This window comes from Vipera berus, assembly GCF_964194415.1.
Source record: "Vipera berus genome assembly, chromosome: 1".
Lineage (NCBI taxonomy): Eukaryota > Metazoa > Chordata > Lepidosauria > Squamata > Viperidae > Vipera > Vipera berus.
The window spans coordinates 335,209,272-335,233,653 of record NC_138202.1 but is presented as its reverse complement, the minus strand read 5'-3'; the positions used below and the strand labels follow the sequence as shown (position 1 = coordinate 335,233,653).

Here is a 24,382-nt window from a genome sequence, read left to right as displayed (position 1 = left end):
CATCCCGTCAGACCAGGCCAGCTTGTTCAAAAAAGAATGTTTTGAGATCGCGCCGGAAGGAGCGAAGGTCGGGGGCCATCCAGAGCTCAACCGGTAAGCGGTTCCAAAGGTCTGGCGTGCCCACAGAGAACGCCCTCCCCCTGGGGGTCACCAATCGGCATTCTTTGATCGGCGGCACCCTGAGGAGGCCCTCTCTGTGGGAGCGCACTGGACGGAGGGAAGTTGACGCCGGCCGCAGGTGTTGCCGTAGGTAATCCGGACCCATGCCATGAAGGGCTTTGTAAGTCATAACTAACACCTTGAACCTCACCCGGAGAGCAACCGGTAGCCAATGCAGCTCGCGGAGCAAAGGTGTAACATGGGAGTATCGGGAAACTCCCAAGACAACTCGCGCAGCTGCATTCTGCACCAGTTGGAGTCTCCGGGTGGACCTCAAGGGCAGCCCCATGTAGAGAGCATTACAGTAGTTTAGACGAGAGGTCACGAGCGCATGAGTGACTGTGCGCAAGGCATCCCGGTCTAGATAGGGCCGCAACTGGCGCACCAGGCGAACCTGGGCAAAGGCCCAGACTTCATGGCTGGTTTTACCTAATTGAAAATATCAGGTATCTCTTTGCAGTCATAGGAGACAGCACAACACCAAAGTGGTCAGGGTAAGCAGGTGCCTATTTCCAAGAGGATGAGCACAAGGGTATCTCTTTCAGGATTCTGCCCTTCATCTCATATAGACCTGAATGAAGAAGAAAAAACAAAATATTATAAAAATATCAGAATTATCAGCAGGCATGTGTGAAACTACTTGGACCTATTTCAGTGAAGAACTCTATGCCCAGGAGACCAGGCCATTCTCTTAACAAGGCAAAGAGGTGACACAATGGAGGCTGATAAGCACTTTGTGTCACTTGGCCTATCTTGACCAGCATTCACACCAGTTGGAAGATGTTTCTTCCAGTTATTGCAATTGCCAGTCTAAAGAGGCAGAAAGAAACAATGGTTGTAAAGTGTAAGGTCACATCTTCCATGTCAAAAAAACCCTATTCTTTATGGAACAAACTAGAGAAATTCTAGGCAACCAACCCAAGTCACCTCATTTTACAATGAAAATGAAGCTTCACCAGGATATTCTGACTATTTACAGTTATCTGGATGCTACAGGAATAGGTACATTTGAAAAATGAAAGAAGGAACAGACAAATTAGAGCATGCCATTTGGCCAGTAAGATGTATCACACATTCGCTTTTGCATCAGATCCCAGACAGGTCAAATATCCATCAATTTGGCAACCTTCATTCTGTCTGCTGTGGCTTATTTACCCAATAACCCTGATTTCCACTGCTATGCGGGAATTTACTGCCACAATGCTGGAATGCTGGCCAAGCTGAGTCAAGCATTCTCTTCAACGTTCCCATAATGTTCCATGCAACATTATTTGCACTACACTGTTGCTTCTACAGCATCATTCCTTGTCTAAAAATTGTAGCGATCCTCCTAATTGCAGCAGAAATAAGCTAGGAAGAAGCACAATAGTCACTGATTGATGGTCGTAGTAAAAAGTCAGCTTGCTTTAATAGCACAATTGCTTCTCCATCTGATAGCACCAAGAGTCTAACTTGGCCTGTTATTCCACTGCTTTCAGATGCCTTGGCTGTCCCACTAAGTTTGTTCATTTCAAGCACTCAGAAGGACTATATAACGACACATTCAGTCCTACATGCTGCATATTTATTTCCAAATGTCAAGGATACCTTTTAAAAAACATATATTTAAGGATTTGTTTGATAAGGCAAATGGAATCCCCTGAAAAAGCCAGCTAACCCCAATCTGGGGGCCCAGCCTGGAAGGGTCTCAAAATTTTCAGAAGATTGGGAGGGTGAGTTACAGCCACCCAACCCTCCTGCCTCTCAGTGGTGGTTCACTGTAACTGGTAGCAGCCAAATGAAATACCAGCTGAGAAAAGAATCCTTCAAAAAGACAAACATCTTTTCAGGAGTGCCTTCCTTCTCCCAAAAGACACTATTAGTTCTGATTTTGACTGGGCATTTACTGAGTGAAAATAAATCCAAACTTATTTGTGATAAAGTTGCTGCTTTGCCACTGAGCAGTTTAAAGAGTTGAAGGCAGCAGGGACCAATGAAGCAAAGAACAATCATTTCTGTGCTTCAAATGGTAAAGCCAGTTAGAAGCTGCTAGCTGGGGAGGTGGGGTGGGGGGATAGAAATCTATGCAGAATTAAAACAGGCAGAGAGTGATGCCTGCACAGAACCGCCTGTTTGGCATGCATCCTCAGTGGAGTTTAAACTGCAAAAACATTAATTAAAGGAATATCTAAGTAAAATAAGATCTAAGTTTGTTTTTTTAAAAAAAAAATAGTGTTAATATAGATGATAATGGTGGGGAAACCTCTTTCCTGAAATGTGGAAAAACAAAAACACTCAGCTCCTTTTAGCCCAGGAAAGAGACAATAGGAGAATGGGGACCACGTTTTGATAGCGGTGTAAAAAAGGATAGACAGGTGGGGATTTATTTATTTTTTTGTCTCTCTCCTCCATAACTCTGACATTTAAGATCCAACCAATGACATTCTGGGCAGCAGATTCAAGACAGAAAAAGGCAGTACTTTTTCACAATGCATAATTACTTCTAGCACTGACTGCCACATGATACCCACCGGTAATGGGCTTAGCTGGAAGGGGGAATTGGACACGTGCAATAATACCAAGGCAATGTTCTCCTCTGGGGAAGAAGCTGGGGGCACAAAGCGTTGGGCTCATTGTTGCTTTCATGCCAGCTTTTGGGGAACATTTGGCTAAACTGTTGGAAAGAATAATCAATCCCTTGTTCTGATGCTGCAACAAGGATGCTGCTTCTGTCCCAAATGATTAAGCAAACGATACCTCCAGCACTGCAAACTCCCACATCCTGCAAATTTAACAACTTCATACAAAGCAACGCACAGGTTCCCTGGGCGTATCTTTCAGCTTTGGTTTTGGAGGCAAGTCCTAGAGTTTGTAGGATTCCTCCAGTAGACCAGCTGCATTTCTTTTCCCAAAAGGGGGCTATAATCTCCAAATCCACCTCTTTAGTCCTGAATATTTCTATAAAAAGTTCTAAAATGCTGAGGAACTAAGAGTAAAGCTAGGCAGGGTCCTCATCCCACCTATAAGACAGAGATAACTGATCCCAGAATATGAGGCTGCAAGGAGGGAGGCAGGACACATTACTGCAAAAACCTTGTATTAGTAGTGATTGTCATTGCTTAATAGCAAAATGCCTATCATTGTAGTTGGTCAAGGAGCCTGCAGGACCAATGGTCACGGAGATTTCCAAACAGGGACACCTTCATTTGTATACATTTATGTATCCGTCACATGCATTCACTTACACGGTTATCATTATCATTAACACACACACACAAATCTCAAACTCTCAGGCAGGCGCAAGTGGGGCTCTGGTGTCTGGGCTGCAAAAATCCGAACCGTCTGCTGTCATCTGGTGGCCGTCCAGATTGCTACAGCCTAGATACGATGGCCCCAGGTACTGAACGCGAGAGAGCCGTCCTAGGATGCAACTTGTCGCATCCTCCCCTTGCTACCGCCGCCGCCACCGCCTGCCTGAAGGGACGGAAGGATGGACTCCTGGAAATCGGAACATTTTGAAAATGTGCGGGGGGCGGGAGCAGCAGCGCCTGGAACGTGTCCCCCAATCGAGAGCAAAAGAGCAAAGCTTGTTTTAGCTTCATAGGACTGAACGGGCTAGGAGGCAAAGGGAACGCAGACAGACAAGTTTAACTCGGAGTCTTTCCTGCCTACCCTGTATGTTTAGTAGCGCCCCCTAGAGCTTGGTGGAAAGAAAACTTCTTCCATTCTGCTATCTACTGTAAAGTTTTCAAGCGGACGGGAGGGGGAGGGAGGGATCACGAGAAAAGTCAAAGTAAATTGGAGTAAGCCAGGTGGAGGCGCTGTCCGAGCTCATGTAAATGCAACACTTTACATTTCTGAGTTTTATGCTCTTGCATACTCAACTCGCTTTCAGCCTATATAGTGCGCCAACATCATATAAATACGCATTGTGGCTACAGTTAAGAGTATCATAACTGTTGCCATCATAACGATTTTTGTTTTATTTAATTTTTATAGAGATATCCCATTAGTTTGATCACTTATAATCCATCCCGCAGGGAGCATAACTTGGGTGCCACTTTAAGGGTACAGATGAATTACCTTTGTCCTTCCTCAATTTAATCTATAGGTAATATGTTGCTTGGGCTTTTCAGAGTTCATGTTAATGGAAGCTTATGTTGGAGAATGTTACAGACTATCCCACCACTTTACATGTGTCTCTGCCCCTTGGCTGGGGATGTCCCACTTTTCCCCAGTGCCATTGCAGGTCTGAAGGCTCAGGGAAGCACAACAAATGGCCCTCTTGCAATTTCAGCTGCTTCTTTAAATTATATGTGTTTATTAAGTCTGACAACTGTCTTTCCCAGTCTGGTGCCTTCCAGATGTTGCCTGGAAGTTCTCAGAGTTACATTGCTCATGTTCAGATTGGCAAAATTATCTATAACCAACTCTGTAAAGCAGACCATAAGCTGTATTAACACTGTACAGGTGAAGGAACCACAGTTTAGCTTATGTTACTTGAACCATTGTTCAGGCAAGGCACCTCAACTGGCTCGTTCCTAAAAATTATCAAGATCTTTAGCTGGTCCCATAGAAGGCAGGTATGAACAGAAAATTGGTAGTGATCCATTCAATTTCAGGAAGTTCCACTCCTCTATTTATATGCCCATAGAAAGAAAAGTTTCTGCTTCAAGGTTTAAAATTGGCATCTTCTTGAGGAAACAAAATATATCGGGAAACTTAAGTTCTTCCACTGCTCCCATTCTTTGGAACAGGGTTTGTGTTAGAGGATTTCCTGAAGGATCCTGCCCTGAGAAAACTTTGCTTCCTTCTGCTGTTGCTGTGGCCAACTTTTTTGCACCAACCACTATGCATGGCGGTCCCTATGTAATGACTTGTGCCAACACAGAAAGCAAACAAGAATTACTTTTAATCCATTCCTCTGGATAGGTGCTAGCCTAGTAGCTACTCTGCAAAGATTAGAAACCAAAGGACTTACCTTCAGGGAGAAGAAAAGAGGAAACATGTGCTAGCCAGTATTAAATAGGCAGAGCCTCTTGCCCTGGAGAGCACTCTTCTGAATCCCTCGATTCATAAACTCCAGACGCATCTCCTTAAGAATAAGGTGGAAAATCCACTAGAGCAGAAGCAGGCAAACTGAAAAGCAAAATGTGCACAAACACCCTTCTGGGCATCTCTCTCTCTCTCTCTCTCTCTCTCTCTCTCTCTCTCTCTCTCTCTCTCTCTCTCTCTCTCTCTCTCTCTCTCTCTCTCTCTCTCTCTCTCTCTCTCTCTCTCTCTCTCTCTCTCTCTCTCTCTCTCTCTGCTGTTTCTTGGCTATGAGTTCAGCTCAAGTTGCCAAGTGAGCATCAGTCGTCTTTCTGCTCTGAAAGCTAAATGGTCCCAGGAAACCTTCCTATCCAAATGCAGCAATGTGTTTGCATGAAAGAGGGAGAGAGCATTTCTAGTCTAGTGACGACAGAGGCTGGAAGGAGGAGAGGCTCCCAGCTGGTTGGTCTGTAGGTGAGAAGAAGGAGAGAAAGATTTGGAGTTTGGCCATGGAATGGTAAACACAGGGAGCTACTTCAGGGAAGGGGCAGTTGTGGTTCTGTTGGGCTGCCTAGATTGCTTCCTCATCCTTTGGTGCAAATCCTTTATTCTCTCCTTCACTTCTGTAAAGACTACTTGCTGATGTGAAACAGGCAGGCAAATTTGATTAATTTTCAGTCTACGGGAAGAACGGAGAAGACCAAAAGATGTCTTGTTAGGCAACATCCTGAGCGCATTTCAAATCTTAACCCAAAAATTTGAGTCTCCCTCCCATTCACAACTTCTCCAGCTGAGAAACAGACATCTAGAAAGTCACCTATTCTCCGGCTATACATAAGGAAAAATCTTTGTGTGTTAAAATCTTGGAGTAGAAATTAGTTACAGTAGCTTAGGAAATCTGCATATATTGGGAAGAAGGCAGAGAGGACCAAGAAAGAGAAGTACTTCATCAGTATGCATTTTAAAAACAACATAAGATACATTTTGATATAAGGGTGGTCATAGATTGTCTGAACTCAGATTTAAATCTGGAAGAGGAAGGAGAAGAAGGAGAAGAAGAAGAAGAAGAAGAAGAAGAAGAAGAAGAAGAAGAAGAAGAAGAAGAAGAAGAAGAAGAAGAAGAAGAAGAAGAAGAAGAAGAAGAAGAAGAAGAAGAAGAAGAAGAAGCAGCTTATTCATTATCTTTCATTATTTATAGTTTCTATAAACCCAAAATAGCAACCCTTCCAAACTGTTGACATAATCGGTCACAATAATAGTCTCTCCTGAACTGGGATTTTTGGCTTAATGTACTATGTAAATACAACCCCACTGGGGTGATTAATATAGACATAGCTTATCCCAGCCTGGAACCCTCCTAATAGGTTGCGCTATAACACCCATCTTCCTCCAACAGCAACGCCAACTAACATGCTGTCTGCAGTAGGGAATTCTAATGTAACATTTCCAAGAGGCAGGTTTAGAGGATTCCCTTTTTAAGTATAAAAGTATAATGATGATGACAAGACTGCTTGGAAGTTTCAGCCTGTATGATGTGTCCAAATCAATTCACTGAAAGATGATTAGTATGATTATAGGATGACCATAATATATGAGCTGATCTAGTCTAGATTAATAAACAGATGTTTTCCAACTTCCCAGACTACAGTAGGGCTATGTGAGAATGATAGGCTCAAAGTTATGCAAACATCTAATGTGCCTAAGGGAGGACTAGAATGTGGGAGAAATTCCTTGTGATCCCACAATAGCTGATGATAGAAGAAGCAGCTTTTCAGTGGCAGTACTGTTGATGCGGAACGGTCTCTGCAGAGGTCAGGTTGCCCTCCCCAGCTTATGTCTTTCCAGTGGTTTTCACTCACTGCGACATCTTTAACTTTCTTTTTTCATTGCTACAGTGTAGGTCTGTAGGAGATTGGTAATTTATTTTCATTCTTTTTTATGTTCTTGTGTTTTCATCCTATGGATATTTTAATTGTTTTCTCTTATCTTGTACAGTGCTGAGAGTTATGAGATTGCAATAGGATAGATATTCAGTAAATAAATGCTAACGCACAGAGGCACAATCTTTTGTGTAACTTTCAGTCACAATAGTTTGAAGATGGTGGGAGCATTTTCTTTTTGCATCAAGTGGGAAAGGTGACTTTTATTCAAAACTCCCAACAGTTTAGGGGGCTGAGCAATGATTGGATAACATTTTTACAGACTTTTGCTGTTAGCTGAATGGTACTGCTTGGCCCAGGATGGTCTGACACATTCCATGGTTTTCAAGAGAAGCAGCAGCAATGAAGACAGATATAAATCAATAAAAGAGAATATTTGCAGCTCAGGGTTGAAATAAGAGGTCTTTGGGGCTCTGTGAGTTTGGTTGTTTTCTTGTGGACATTTGATTATCCAAACTAGATAACATCAGTACTAGCACTGATTATGTTACCTAGTTTGGGTAATGAAACATCCACAAGAAAACAACCAAGCTCAAAGAGCACCAAGAATCTCTTAGGTATAAAACAGGATTAAACTATTTTGGCATGATTGGGAAATAAAATAATAATAATAATAATTTAATTTCTATACCGCCCTTCTCCCGAAGGACTCAGGGCGGTGTACAGGGCAAATACAATAAAAATACAGTATACAAAAGTTAAGAAAGAATTAAATAATAAAGCCCAAATTAAAATAAAAATCAATACAATTAATATTAAAATAATTAATATTAAAATACCCCAATCCCATCAGACCAGGCCGGCTTGTTCAAATAAGTATGTTTTTAGGTCACGGTGGAAGGAGCGAAGGTCGGGAGCCATCCGGAGCTCAACCGGTAAACAGTTCCAAAGGTCTGGCACGCCCACAGAGAATGCCCTCCCCCTGGGGGTCGACAGTCGACACTCTTTGACCGACGGCACCCTAAGGAGGCCCTCTCTGTGGGAGTGCACTGGATGAAGGGAAGTTGATGCCGGCAGCAGGTGCTCCCGTAAGTAATCCGGACCCATGCCATTTAGGGCTTTATAGGTCATTACCAGCACCTTGAATCTCACCCGGAGGGGAACCGGAAGCCAATGCAGCTCGCGGAGTAGAGGTGTTACATGGGAGTATCGGGAAACCCCCACCACCACTCGCGTGGCTGCATTCTGCGCCAGCTGAAGCCTCCGAGTAGTCCTCAAGGGCAAATAACTGGTAGAATAGAAGTGCTGAAGCAAGAGCCATCTTTTCTTCCAGGAATTTACAATCTATAATGCATCAGGTGGGAAAGAATGTAAAGCCGATGAGGCAAGAATTACAAGGAGCATATAGAAATAAACAATGCAATGACATCTACCTAGTTTTCAGTGGCTAGCAAAGCAACTAAAAATGTGAACCAAAGAGTCTGGGGGAAAGTGAATGGTTTGAAAGAGATTTTGGGGAAAGAAAGAGAAATTTGCATCATTGAAAAATGTTCTAGTGGAGATTAGGAGCAACAGTGGGTATTATATGCAGGAAGCCACCTTGAATATTTGAAAGTCAATGAAATGAGTGAATGAGAAAAGAGTGAATTGAAAGGATGAAGTAGTAAGATGCTTTTTAGTGGCATCTGAGGATTGGTAACTTTGAACTGCATCAATGCAGCACTCATCCCTTCTCCAAAAATCCAAAGGGTTTTCTTCAGTGCAGGAAATCCAATATTTTCTAGCAGACAACTAATGATGGGGAAAAAAATCCTATAATCCTTCTAGATTTGTCTCCATTGCTGAGCTGCTATTACAAACATAATATTTCTTAAAACTTTTGACTGAAGCAACCTAGAACTAAGGAGAAATTTCCTAACAGTGAGAACAATTAACCAGTGGAATGGCTTGCCTTCAGAAGTTGTAGGTGCTCCATCACTGGAGGCCTTTGAGAAGAGATTGGAAAGCCACTCGTCTGGAATGACATATGGTCTCCTGTTTGAGTAGTGGGTTGGACTAGAAGACTTCCAAAGTCCCTTCTAACTCTGTTGTTCTTTTATTCTGTACATGGAACCATCTTCCGGTCGAGCTCCGGATGGCGCCTGATCTCCGCTCCTTCCGGCGCGATCTTAAAACCCACCTTTTTGAACAAGCCGGCCTGGCCTGATGGGATGGAGTTGGGTTTTATAAATTGGTCTTAACTTTTAATCTGTACTAATTTATTACGGGCATTGCTGTTTAATTACTTTTTAATAATTTTTAATTTTTGTATCTTGTTTTTATTATGTATTGCCCTGTTCACCGCCCTGAGTCCTTCGGGAGAAGGGCGGTATACAAATTAAATTAATAATAATAATAATAATTCCTGTAACTTAAATCTATTCAAGTTAAACCTGGCCCAGAGAACAGAAAATTACAACTTTCAAATTTTCTGTCTCAATGCTGCAGTTATCAGTTGCACAATAATTTAAAAATGTTTCAATTTAAATGCTTAAATAAATGAAGGTCTTAATGATATTGTGATCACCCACAAAACATCCCTATAAAATAGACCATTTAAAAAAATTGATAAAGAATTGTGTCTGGCAGCTGAACCTCTTTCTGTAGTGCCAAGTCAGCTACAGAACAGATATGAACCTGACCCCTGTGTTTATTCTGACCTCCACCAAAGTCTTTAGTGTCATTTAGTCCTGGCACAGAAAAAAAATCATTTTGGATCATGCCCAAAGTCTAATGAATTGTCAGTAAGTGTATTTGAATGTGAACGTTAACAACTTTGCTTTATTTCATTAGATTTACAGGGCAAGGCTAAATGATTTAAACAAACTGGCAATAGACTAAGATCGAGGCCTAGTGCAGGATTTTTAGCTTTAGAATAATTGATTTCCCCTTTTTTACTACAAAAAGAATAGGAGCCAATAATGTGTGCCACAAGAGGGCACTGGAGTCAGTGGCAACACATCCTGCGTATGGCACTGAGAGCTGTTCTACTGTGTTCCAGAACTAATATTGATCAATTTTTCTCACTCTCCTGGAGACTAAAGAGACAGGATATGCTGGATTCAAAAAGGATGATGATAGGCTGAATTCCTGGGAAATACCTGTGAGAGGCAGATGATTGAATACCCCCTCATCTGATATTAATAGTGCAGAAGCTTTAAGTGGGATTCCAATAAAAGAGCTCAGTATTTTACCTCAAGGTTGAAATGAGCAATCGTTGGTGCTCTCTGAACTTGCTTGTTTTCTTGCAGAGGTTTTATTATCCAAACTAGGTAACTTCATCAGATGTTACCTAGTTTGGGTAATGAAAGTTCTGCAGAAGACTAGTCCATGAACAAAGACACTAATTGCAATATAGCAATATAATTTAGACTTATAACTGCTCCATAGTGCTTTACAGTACTCGCTGGGCAATTTACAACATCAGCATAGTTCCCCCAACAATCTGGCTCCTCATTTTACTGAATTCAGAAGGATGGAAGGCTGAGTCAACCTTCTGCCCCATCACGATTAAACTCCTGGCTGTGGGCAGTTAGCCTGCAATACTGCATTCTAACTACTGCACTATGAATCAGTCAGATTTCAGATGACACCAGCTCATTTTACAACCAGTTTTTCCACAAATCTAGTATTTATAGTATGGCCACCTCCCTCCTGGCAGAGGAATGTGCTGATCCATAGTCTCTGCTTACCACCAGGAGCCATGGTGGCACAGTGGCTAGAATGCAGTCTTGCAGGCTAACTCTGCCCATTGCCAGGAGTTTGATCTTGACCAGCTCAAGGTTGACTCAGCCTTCCATCCTTCCAAGGTTGGTAAAATGAAGACCCAGATTGTTGGGGGCAATATGCAATCTCTGTAAACCGCTCAGAGAGTGCTGAAAAGCACCATGAAGCAATATATAAGTCTAAGTGCTATTGCTATTTATTGTGCAAAATGACAATCAAGCTTTTTAAAAAGATAGACCCTTTTTAGCTTCTAACTCCCAAACGGAATTAATCCATCATGCTAACCCATGGTATGGTTAACCCTATTTTGGAGTCCTTGGTGCTCCCCAAGTTTGGTTGTTTGCATGCAGACATTCATTACCCCACTAGGTAACCTCATCATTGCTAGTGACTGTGGAGTTGCCATTGGCAGGACAAGCTATTGCATATAAGCAGTAAGTAAACCCCCACACTCCCTATCAGTGTTGATGTTAGCTAAGTGGGTAATGAAACATATGCAAGAAAAAACAAAGCTCAGAGAGCACCAAGAACTCAACAGTTCAACCCTGAATTACGTATACTCCTACTGTAAACATGCTTTACCTAATAAGCCACATGTGTATGGATTTACACATTACGTTCAACCAAAATCAAACAATCCATAGCAAGGGATTGGATGAGAAGACTTCCAAGGTCTCAACTTTGGTTATTCTGTTATAGTGTGGCACCATTGTGGAATTCAACCAGAAGTCAACAATATCATCTAAGATGGGCAGCTTTAGATTTTTTTCTTTTGCCATGCCATATTGATAACACATGAAATGCAAATGATTAGTTTTTCCCATAGTCATATTATGAGTGATCTCAGAATAAATAAATGAAGGACACTCATTTCAACTTTCTGATTACTAGTTTCCTGTGCCTATAAAGGCAGCTAACTTGGCACAAGCAGATCCCAATACTGCAGATATATTCTCCACCAGTTTCAATGGATGTGCTCAGCACCAATTTCTAGAGCCTTGAAGACTATCTGATATAATGTTTCCACCCATTTAATGTAAGAAACCCATTGGGTAGCATGCCTAGGAAACTGGTGCTTAACCTTTATCCAAGAACTTTCAGTAAGAGAAAGAAACCAGGCCCCTTTAAGGACATTGGCTTGGTCTGAATGACATAAAAAAACTTGTATTCAAAGCTCTTTAGACTAGGTAGGACAAGGGTCTATTACAGTGTTTCTCAACCTTGGCAGCTTGAAGGTTCTGGGGTTTGAAGTCCATATATCTGCAAGCTGCCAAAGTTGAGAAATTGTCAGAATCCATTTATAATCACATTCATAAATGTATGTTTAAAACATTATCCCCGCCCCCCCCCCCCCTGGATTCTGCCATCTCCCGAGGAAGGAGGAGCGGATGTGGATTCAGCCTGCCTTAGGTTATTTCAAAGACCAAGGGAAACCTTTTAAACTGGGGTAACAAAGGGGAGGGTTAGGGAAGAGGGCATCTGGCCTGTGTTTCCATTTGAATCTGTAAAGGAAGAAGGCAATAACCATAAAGATCCGAAGTTCCCTTTTTCCCAAGAAAGGTATGACACGAAGTAAATGATGGGGGGCTGACCAAATGGGGTTGAAGGAAGTGGGGTTGAACTGGGAACTCTTTATAAAGTTTCAATCTGTAAAACAATACCAGGTCCTGTCTTGTATTTCCACAACCAAACATGTCCTAGTAAAAATTCCTTTTGGACTAGAACTGACTCCAAGAGTTTTTGTTTTCCTAAGACATGGATTGGGGTGGGTCCTGACAGAAATGCTGGTCTACTGTATTCAACATGTGGACTTTCAGCATTTCAACATATTAATGTGTATCCTGTCAGTCCTGTCTCTTTCAGATTAGACATATTTGTGTCTTTCAAATTCTTTTTATGAGACTTGTTTTTCGCTCTGCAGCTAAACTCTGATAATTTGTTTAGAATCCATTTTGTTTCCACTTCAAAAATGTTGCTACCCAAAAATCCAATCCTGGTTTAACTTTCTTCTGCAGTTAAGAATTACCTTGCTTGGCATAGGCAAAGCCCTGAGTTGCTTCCCAGGAGGAGGAAAGCTATTTGAGAACTCTTTTGGATGTAATAACCATAGGGGGACATACAGAAAGCAAATTAAATATACAGTTGCCTCAGTATATCCCTGCCTCTTCTGAAATTAATCTTGCACGTGTTTCCAAATGGGAAATCACCCAAGCTTGCATGAGAGAGAGAGATGTAAAAAGGAAAGGATGGAAGGGGGCCAGGATGGGAAACCTATTTCAAAACATTCAGAACAGATTTTGCCAGAGGAAGTATGAACACCTGTCTTGCAAGCCAAATGCTTGATTGTAAACATCAGCAGTTAAAAAGACAGTCTCTTTTTACCTATAACTTTGGAGAACCACTGCCAGTTGGTATCAGCTGTGGCAGATAAGACAACCAGCACATTTTTAATTTATTAAATAGATTTATATGGCCATCCAACTAGCACACAGTGATTCCAGTCAGCATACAACCTTAAAAATCAACAATATAACACCAACCAAACCACCCACCCACCTACCCCTCCACAAACCATGATTATACAAGCCACTTTATTGATTCCAAATCAACCTGCGGTCCCCAAGCCCACTGACAAAACCATGTTTTCACAGCCTTCTGGAAAAGTAGCAAGGAAGGGCCAATCTTATTTCCTGTCATCGAAGAAAGATGAAGCTAATTGGGTTGAAATTCATGGCCCCAAAGAAAATGCTGGCCCACAAGGGCCAGCATAAGGTGCTGGTTTAGAAAAACAGGAGACCTTTGCCACATTTTCCCACACAGGAATAGCTGTGAGAAATATACGGAGCTAAGAGAGAAACAGGTCTAACATACTTAGTGAAATTTCATAGTTGACAGTGAAACATCGTAACCTCTGCTTCGCATAATATTTCTTGTTGGTGAGTATTTAATTTTTAAATGATATGATCAGCCATTTGTTTGAAATGATATAGGATCTCCTGTTCAAGCAGAGGGTTAGATTAGAAGACCTCTGAGATCCCTTCCAATTCTATTATTCTATGTTTTATATTCCTTTTAAAGTACTTTATATGAAAGGGCCCCTTTGATTTGTGGTTCAAAGACAGAAAATCTGCAGTTGAAACCGGCTGCAGATATACAGTTCTTGTGTACTTTCAGAATCCCTAAATTCAACATAAGAGTATATTTTTTAAAAAAAAACATGAGTGCCAGAAAAAATTGCAGCCTTGCAATAAGATAACATATGTTTGTCCAAAATCAAGCATCTCTGTAGAAATTCCAAACTGATTAAAATAATGTTTTATTTGCACAACATACAGTATACTTAACCAGCAGAATTCACTGCCACCCAATATGACAAATTGGATGGTGGATTAAATTATAATAGTTTTGATGTCTGCGTATCATCTCCCAACCTAGAACTAAGGAGAAATTTCCTGACAGTTAGAACAATTAATCAATGGAACGACTTGCCTCCAGAAGTTGTGAATGCTCCAACACTGGAGGTTTTTAAGAAGAGATTGGATAGCCACTTGTCTGAAATGGAACAGGACATGCCTCCCACCGGATTTCGACAAACATCAGTTTGCCTACAGGGGGAATAGGTAGACAGACAGTGCCATAGCTACTGCCTTACATTCTGTAGCAAGCCATCTGGAGAAACCTGGAAGCTATGTCAGGATGCTTTTCATAGACTATAGCTCGGCTTTCAACAATATTCTGCTGAGCATCCTTATTGAAAAGCTGAGTGACTTGAATTTTTCCCCCTCCATCTGTGATTGGATTAAAGACTTTCTGAGGGACCGGCTACAAATAGTGAGGGTCGGGTCTGTTTCATCCACCCCCATGAAGCTTTGTACGGGCTCACCACAGGGCTGCGCGCTTAGCCCCTACCTGTACTCACTGTACACGTACGATTTGATTTGATTTATTATATTTATATGCCGCCCTTCTCCCTAAGGACTCAGGGCGGCTTACAACAATAAAAACTAAAAAAGAACATGAAAATACATAATTTAAAAAAGAATTAAACAGTAGATATGTTCAATACATAGTAATTTAACCCCATAAAACCAAATTTAAAACTATAGTCAGTCCAGGCCCGATTGTTGAAGCATCCATGTCTTCAGGTCACGGAGAAAGGACCGAAGGTTGGGGGCCATCCGCAGCTCCGGAGGCAACTCATTCCAGAGGGTCGGCGCGCCCACAGAGAAGGCTCTCCCCCTAGGGGTCACCAGCCGGCATTGCTTAACCGACGGAACTCTGAGGAGGCCGACTCTGTGGGAGCGATTGTGATTGTGTATCATCCAACCCGTTCACTGCGATCATTAAGTTTGCAGATGATACCACCATACTGGGTCTTATTACAGGTGGAGATGAAACAGCATAAAGGGGCGAGGTACAAAAGCTATCCTTATGGTGTTTAGAGCACAACTTGCACCTGAACATCAGCAAGACAAAGGAGATGGTGCTAGACTTCAGGAGGAAAAGAGAGGAACCTGCCCCACTTTACATCGGGGGGGGCTGTGTGGAGAGAGTTTCCTCCTTTAAATTCCTGGGAATCTACCTCTGTGAAGATCTTACCTAGAAAGTTAATATAACCCAGATGGCCAGAAAGGCCCAACAGAGACTCCACTTCCTCAGGGTCTTGCAGAAGAACAGGGTAGAACAACGACTAATGACCTTCTTCTACCAGTCTACTATAGAGAACATCCTCTCGCATTGTATTGTGGTTTGGTATGCTGGCCTGACAGCCGCGGATAGGAAGATATTACAGAAGGTGTTGAGCACAGCACAAAACATCGTGGGCTGTCCCCTGACACCACTGGATGACATCGCCAGGGCTCACTACCTTGGAAGAGTGAGGAAAATTCTCAGGGACTACTCACACCCTGGACGGTACCTCTTTACTCTCCTACCATTCGGTAGGAGATACAGGAGTATAGCCAGCTGTACCAACAGGCTGAAGAACAGCTTCTATCCATGGGCTGTCAGGCTCCTGAACAAGAAATAACTCTATGTATGATTGACTTGCGAGGCCAGTGTGTTGTGCAATTAGCTCACATGGTGTAACAAGATGGTGGGTTTATCATCACTGTGAGTTGTGGGGGGGGCACGAAGGGTGGCTCAGCCAATCTCACTGTACACATGTTGTACTTTGACAATAAAGGTTCATTCATTGTAGAACAGGAAAATATGAATTCAAGATTCCTTTTGGTGGGTCATGTAAGTTTAAAATGTTATTCCTGTTCTCTGAATATGATTGCTAAAGCATCTCCAATCCATAATTAGCAGGTTGTATGGAAGAGCCTAAGACAGAGAAGTTGTCTTCCTCACTATCAACCTACACAAAGGCATGGTGGCTCAGTGGCTTAATGATGCTGGAGATGGTCTCTGCTCCAGCGGTTCAAGTCCTAACACTGCTCCTATTACTCACCTCAGTTTCTGCCCACCTAACAGTTTGAAAGCATGTTCTATACAAGTAGATAAATATGTACCACTTCGGTATAGAGACAGGTTGGTGCTTCATGCAGGCAGTCAAATTCCTGCCAACTCTGAACCTTCCCAGTTGCAGCACCAGTTTGTGAGGTGGCTCTGGGAAGAGAGGATCCATGGATGACACTGCAGGAAGAGTTGCTTGTCTTTCTTTCTGGTGCAAAACCAGCTCCCCTTCCTGTGGCGCACCTTGGGAAGCACATGAGTGTGTTCTACAACAGAACTGGTAAATTGGCAGCCGACTACCCTGCAATATCATTGTGATCTTCTTGTGCTAATATAACAACAACAACAACAACAACCTACACAGACTCTGTGCATAGAAAAGTATTTAAGACTCTTGTATAGTTCCTATTTAATTAAACTGGACTTGTGCAGAAGTTATACTGTGCATTTGAGTACACAGTATTCAAAACTGCCATCAAACAATGTGCTCACTGTTCCTGTTTACTGAGTTAATTGGCAGTTCCTCCTATAGGGAAAAATAAAGGGGGAAAGGAAAAGAGGCCTTGGTGGAGGGAGCTAAGAAAAGATAGATGCTTTTGTACCATACTTAATCTCTAGCAAGCCCACTCCTTTCATGGTCTCACTTGTACATTTTTGTGAGCTTGACAGCATTTAAAGAGAGCTGTCTTCCAAGAACTTCTGCACAAGTCCAGTTGAATTAAATGGGAACTATACAAGAGTCTCAAATATTTTCCTATACAACTCCTGCTCATTTTGACTTGGATTAGAAAACCTTCTGCAGGGCAGTCCCCAAAGTTTGAGATCTAGCCTTGAAGTAGGTCTTCTGCTTCAGAGCAAGACATCTTGCTTGCCTAAGCTACTGTGATTGACAAGTGGCGCAATCTCAGAAATACGTGTTGCAAGAAGAGATGTTTGTACATTCAGCCTGCAGTGTTACAGCCAGGATCACTTGAATGGGATTTTTGCTGATTCTTAGAGGTTTCTCCAGGGGAAATCACATTTCTCAGGTTCAGTTTCATATCTCAGCGGAAATTTGGCTCAGAGTTCTTGAGTCTGCTAGAGTATGAGGGCCAAGAACAAAACTATTCCCTTGCTGTTTCATCTATGACCTCCCTTTCTTGTACTTATCCTCCTGGTCTCACAGTTCCATGTCACTGGAAACTCCTCCTGCTCTGTGTTGCTTAATAACTCTCAGATAAAGTGGATAAGCAATAAATGAAGAATCTATAAATTATACAAGAGAGCAAACAATTCTTCACACAATTTACAGAATTCACTGTTGCATAAGGAGGGTGAAGCCACTGATTTTGAGAATGTCAGGCTAACTGATTTCATGGAATGATCACTTTTTGCATTTGGAGATTTGATCATGGAAGACAAGTTCGCCAGTCTTTCTTGCCCCTCCCTCTCCCACCCCAGAGAAGCTGATCAGGCCAACTTATGGACAGAGAATTCTTTCATAATTTTTCAACCCAAGAGAAAAATAGAACCTCTAAAAGCAGAATAGTTATATCCTGTAGAGCCAAGCACAATCCTACATGCTACCCTCCCACACAAACACCTTAATTTGTTCTGTTGATAACACCAAATCATCTCATATCCCAACAGTAGGATTTTTCACCCTTCTCTGTTCGGGATCAACTTCTTATTTAACCAATCTAGGACCTTCCCAATATTGCTCCAACTACAACTCCAAGAGAGCTAATTTGATGTCATAGTTAAAAGACACTAGACTAAAAGCTTGAATTCAAATTCTGCCTTAGATCCAGAAACCAGCTGGCTGGCTTTGAGCCAGTCACTTTTTCTCAGCCCTAGAAAAAATAAATAGCATTCATTCTAATGTTGCCAAGAAAACTGCATGGTTTTGTTCATGTAGTTGACAGGAATCAAGTGATTCAAAGGCACACCAGCAGAGCCACCCCCACCCCCTCTAAGGATCTCCAATTAATACAGACAGTTCTAAAGCATGCATTCGGAAGTCACCATTTTCCTAACTCTGTATTAAGTTATCCTTAAGGATAACTTAAGTATGTAAGTATGTCTACCTTTCAATAGATGAGAATAGTGTATGTGCAGTTTAGGACTGAATTATGGAGTCCTTTCTGCTTTCTGAGCTTGGCTGTTTGAGTTTGCAGACATTTCATTACCCAACCCCCATTGAGGGGAAAAAGAATTCTAGAAATAAACCACTGGCTAAAGGGTTGGTGTCATCAAGGAAACTTTGGTTTCCTGGACCATGGACTGCATTTCCTACATGAAGGACTCTTGGCAAGGGATGGGCTGCACCTCACGAAAACAGGGAAAAATGTACTCAGAAAAAGACTGGCCCAATTCATCAGAAGAGCTTTAAACTAAAATTGAGGGGGAAGAGTGACCAATCTTTAGAACCTCTAGAACACAAAACCAGTCATAAATCCCAAGAAAGCAAATCAAACAACGAGGTAGGGAGTAGTGAGAAAAAAGAAAAACTCAAACAGCATTCAGGAGATGCAGGAAACATACCCATGGACAGGCATAAAGGTCTTAAATGCTTATATACCAATGCTCAAAGCTTGGGAACAAACAGGGTGAACTAGAAGCAATAGTACACAAGGGTGGGTATGACATAGTTGGCATTACAGAAATCTGGTGGGACGAAACCCATGACTGGAATGTACCAATAGATGGATACAAATTGTTCAAAAGAAATAGATCTACAAAAAGAGGAGGGGGAGTTGCACTATATGTAAGAGAATACTACATATCTACAGAAATGCATATGATCAAAGATAAAAACCCTCCAGAATGTATATGGGTCAATATAAAAGCGAAAAAAGTGACATTGCCATAGATGTATATTACAGGCCACCCAAGCAATCAGAAGAAATAGATGAACTCTTTGCCAACCAATTAACAAATGTATGTAGGAAGCATACCACAGTAGTAATGGGAGACTTCAACTATCCAGATATCAACTGGGAGACAAACTCTGCAGCTAGTGGGAGATCAGACAGATTCTTAACCAACCTAGCCAACACCTTTATCATCCAAAAGGTGGAGGAGGGAACTAGAAGTAAAGCTATACTGGAGCTAATGAAGAAGTGATAGAGGGAGTTGAAGTTGCTGGAACCTTGGGTGAAAGTGACAATGTCATACTGAAATTCAATATAATGCAAACACAAACAACAGAAAATAATCCAACCAGTGTCTTAAACTTCAAATGATCTGATTTTAACAAACTCAGAGAGAACCTAGGAAAGATTCCATGGATGAAAATCCTAAAGGGGAAAACAACTCAAGAAGTGTGGGAAACTCTGAAAAATACGATCATAAAAGCCCAGTCCAGCACAATACCACTAAAAAACAACAAGAAGAAATTCAAGAAGAAACCAGTATGGCTGCATAAAGCTGTCTCTGACAAACTGAAAGAGAAAAAGGACAAATACAAAAAACGAAAAGCGGGACACATAACTAAGGCTGATTATCACAGACAGCCAGAACATGCAAAGATGAAGTCAGGAAAGCAAAGGCTCAGAATGAACAAAGACTTGCAACAGAAATCAAGGACAATAAAAAACAGTTTCTTTCAACATATTAATAACAAGAAAAAAAATCAAGAAAACTGTATGTCTACTAAAAAGAGAAGATGGCAAGGAAGTAACAGGCAGTAGGGAGAAAGCAGAGCTGCTTAACTCGTTCTTTGCATCAGTCTTTACACAAAAAGAAATTATAACCCAACATACAAAAAAAAAACTACTGCAAAAGACAAACTAGAAACAAAAATTAAAATAAGAAGAAAATGCTAAGAGAACACCTATCCAACCTTGATGAATATAAATCACCAGGATCCGACAAATTACATCCCAGAGTTCTGAAAGAGCTGGCAGATGTTATCTCAAACTATTGCACCATATCTTTCAAAAATCCTGGAGCAACAGGGAAGTACCTGAGGATTGGAAAAGGGCTGATGTGGTTCCCATCTTCAAGAAAGGGGGGGGAAACAGACCCAGGAAACTACAAACCAATCAGTCTAACATCAATATCTGGGAAGATCCTGGGAAAAATAATAAAAAATCAGATCTGCAAACAACTAGAAGCAAACAAACTTATAATTAGCGGCCAGCATGGGTTTGTTAAAAACAGATCATGCCAAACCAATCTTATTTCATTCTTTGATAAAGTGACTAAATTAGTAGACCAGCGAAACGCTGTGGACATAGTATACTTAGATATGAGTAAGGCATTTGTCAAAGTAGACCACAACCTGCTGCTTAGTAAGCTAGAAAAAGGTGGGATAGACAACATCACCACCAGATGGAGCTGTAGCTGGCTGACAAACTGTACTCAATGAGTAGACCTCAATGGCACAGTACTACATCCACATGGAGAGAAGTAAGCAGTGAGGTACCACAAGGCTCCGTCCTAGGCCTAGTACTCTTTAATATCTTCATAAATGACTTAGATGAGGGAATAGAAGGGGAACTCATCAAATTTGCAGATGACACTAAACTGCCAGGAATAGCCAACACCTCAGAAGACAAGCTCAGGATCCAAAAAGATCTTGACAAACTTGAACAATGGGCCCTATCCAACAAAATTAATTTTAATGTGGAAAAAAGCAAAGACATTTAGGCAGGAAAAACAGGTATAAATACATATTTAGTGAGACCTGGCTCAAAAACAGTATCAGTGAGAGGGACCTTGGAGTCCTAGTGGACGATCATTTGACCATGAGCCAGTAGTGTGCAGCCGCTGCCAAAAAATCTAATACAATCCGGGGTTGTATAAACAGAGGCATAGAATCAAGATCATGCAAAGTATTATTACCGCTTTATAAAACTCTAGTAAGACCACACTGGAATACTGCAACCAATTTTGGTCACCATACTACAAAAGAGATGTTGAGACTTTGGAAAAAGTTCAGAGAAGGGCCTGGAGATCAAAGGCCTGGAGACTAAAACATGTGAAGAATGGCTGCAGGACTTGGGTTTGGCTAGTCTAAAGAAAAGAAGAAACAGGGGTGACATGATAGCAGTATTCTGGTATTGGAGGGGCTGCTGTAGGATTCAGAGACCAGTCAACGCAGTGTGTCCCAAATATGTCTATCTGCCTACACAGAGTTTATTGTATTTACACAGTTTTAACAAGCAGGAAACTACGCACAGCAAAAGCATTGTTTATTGGTGTACTCCCTAGTCAATCTTAGAGAACATCTGAATCATCCAAGCCAGGGCAGAGTCTTCCTTATCTTGCTGGTTCCTGGCAGTCCTTGGCAAGGCTAATTGGAATGAGCTCATAGAGCATGTGAATAACAAGATACTAAGGCAGGCAGTTTGCTGCCCACGGTCCCTTCATATCCTTGACCTCCATCTCTACATCTCACTCTTTTCTTTTTAGTTTGCCAAGCACTTACAAAAAAGGTTTAATGGATGGGTCCTAATCAGGAGAGGAATATCCTTGCAATTGCTTATACAAGGCACATACCTGGCCTTGAGGCAGTGTGGGAGGGGGTTTAGGGCAAAAAGCTGTGATGCATATGTTGCAAAAGGAAGGGAGACACTGAACAAAGTAGCATCCACCAATCAAAATAGCACAAATAATGACTAAATAGCATAGGATATTCCCCAATAAATTTGTGGGTAGCCAGGTCCATAGGCTCTCCCACCAAGATTTTAAAGGGTCAATTTTCAAATCAGAGGCCAAATTGTGTAAAATATTGAGCTGGTGTTGGATGGTTCGTGATTCATCTGACAGATTGAAACAACACATTCCTTCAAAACTTTCACAACCCAAATGCTGACGTAGAAGCAAATAATCAATAGCAGCACGATTTTGTAAAATACCTTTACACAAAGCTTGCAGCTTGTGGTTGAGTGCTGAAATAGCTATAGAAGTAGCATTAATTGTTTTTGCCTAATTGCATGCAATGGTTTCGTCCCGCGGTTCCGGGAACGAGGATGAGCAGCCACCTGAGCTCAGGCTTGTGTATTTTAATGCCAGGTCCATAGTCAATAAGGCTCCTCTCATCCGTGATTTGGTTGAGGAGGAGCGTGCGGACCTGGCTTGCATTACAGAGACCTGGTTGGGCCCAGAGGGAGGTGTCCCTCTGGTTGATATCTGCCCACCATTTTTCCGGGTGCTTCACCAGCCTCGGGCTCAGGGTAGGGGCGGGGGTGTGGTGGTAGTTGTGAGGGAGACCTTATGTCCGTGGGCTTGCTGCTGGTGTACTTTTCACCTAGTCGCGTAGCAGCAGCCCTGCCTGAGCTTCTCGACATCCTCTCGGGGTTGGTGGTTGAGTTCCCCAAATTTATGATTTTGGGTGACTTCAATCTACCATCCCTGGGGGGATCATCTGAGTTAGCTCGGGAGTTCATGGCTTCCATGACGGCCATGGACCTGATGCAAGTAATTCAGGGCCCGACTCATGGGGGGGGGATCACACACTCGATTTGATTTTTCTATCTGGACGGTGGTTAGATGATCTGGGTGCGGGTTCTCCAATTGTTATGCCCCTGTCATGGACCGATCATCATCACCTGCGGCTGGTCTTCCGTTTTGCCACTCCCCGTTGTGGGGTCGTTGAACCAACACGATGGTTCCGCCCTAGGCGCTTAATGGACCCTGAGTGGTTCCAGGCGGCGCTTGGGCCCCCACCTGCCGCCTTTGCTCACAGCTCGGCCGATGCCTTAGTGGAAGCCTGGGAAAAGGCAGCCACGGAGGCACTCGACCAAGTTGTACCCATGCGGCCCCTGACCCGGTGCAGATCCCAGTGGGCTCCGTGGTTCTCCGAAGAGCTCCGGGAGATGAAGCATCGGAGACGGGGCCTAGAGAGCTGTTGGAGGTCCAGCCGGTCTGAATCCGACCGATTGCGACTAAGGTCCTCTATGAGGTCTTATTTCACGGCAATGAGGACGGCAAGGTCTAACTACTTTGCTACCCTCATCGCTTCCGCAGATAATCACCCGGCCGCCCCGTTTAGGGTGACCTGCTCCCTCCTTAATCAGGAGGTGAGGGAGGAGCCCTTGCAGGGTCGTGCCGAGGAGTTTAGCCAACATCTGTCGGACAAAATCGCTCAGATCCGGACCGGTTTGGACTTCGACTGGGCAGAGTCTGACGGTGAGGACATGGGCGGTCTTGGTGATGTCATCTGGGAGGAGTTCGATCCTGTGACTCTGGAAGAGGTGGACAGGATTATGGGGAAGCTGAGCTCCACCATGTGTTTATTGGACCCGTGCCCCTCCTGGCTGGTTTATGCAGCTCAGGAGGGGACACGAGGCTGGCTTCAGGCAGTGATAACTGCTTCTTTGAGTGAGGGTAGTTTTCCCACCGCCTTGAAGGAGGCGGTGGTGAGACCCCTCCTCCAGAAGCCTGCCCTGGACCCAGCTGTTTTAAACAACTATCGTCCGGTCTCCAACCTTCGCTTTCTTGCGAAGGTTGTTGAGAGCGTGGTGGCGCATCAGCTCCCTTTGTTCCTGGAGGAAGCTGATTATCTGGACCCGTACCAATCGGGCTTCAGGCCCGGTCACAGCACGGAGACGGCATTGGTCGCGCTGGTGAATGATCTCTGGCGGGCTCAGGACAGGGGTTGTTCCTCTGTCCTAGTCCTATTAGACCTCTCAGCGGCTTTCGATACCATCGACCATGGTATCTTACTGCGGCGTCTCAGGGGGTTGGGATTGGGAGGCACCGTTTTACGGTGGTTCTCCTCCTACCTCCTGGGACGTTCGCAGTCGGTGTTGGCAGGAGGGCAGAGGTCAGCCTCGAGGCCTCTCATTTGTGGAATTCCTCAGGGGTCGGTCCTCTCGCCTCTCCTGTTCAACATCTATATGAAGCCACTGGGTGAGATCATTCGTGGTTTTGGGGTTGGGTATCATCAATATGCTGATGATACCCAGCTTTTCATCTCTACCCCAAACCACCCCAGTGATGCTCTCGATGTGATGTCCTGTTGCCTGGAGGCGGTTCGGGTCTGGATGGGGAGGAACAGGCTTCGGCTCAATCCCGACAAGACTGAGTGGTTGTGCGTGCCAGCATCTCGGGAAATTCAGATTATTCCATCTCTAATCATGGGGGGTGAGATATAACCCCCTTAGATAGGGCTCGCAACTTGG

The 24,382-nt window shown here is 43.0% G+C and overlaps 1 protein-coding gene across 3 annotated transcripts in view; it reads right to left on the bottom strand.

Annotated features, from left to right (window-relative positions):
* Nucleotides 1–580: 580 nt before the first annotated feature.
* The window catches only part of LOC308665120 (uncharacterized protein), a gene marked incomplete at its 3' end in the record, with an annotated part of 30,310 nt that continues 6,508 nt past the window's right edge, over nucleotides 581–24,382 (bottom strand). The window contains exons 3-4 of one of the 3 annotated variants that reach the window (XR_014025825.1): nucleotides 20,218–20,325; nucleotides 8,041–8,393 (exon numbers count right to left, since the gene is read on the bottom strand). Coding sequence is in view for 2 of the 3 variants with exons in the window: in XM_081322784.1 (XP_081178910.1) it covers nucleotides 7,899–8,393 (495 nt within the window). Of the gene's footprint in view, nucleotides 731–7,898; nucleotides 8,394–20,217; nucleotides 20,326–24,382 lie in introns of those variants that run through there. The other 2 variants (XM_081322786.1, XM_081322784.1) reach the window with 2 other exon arrangements.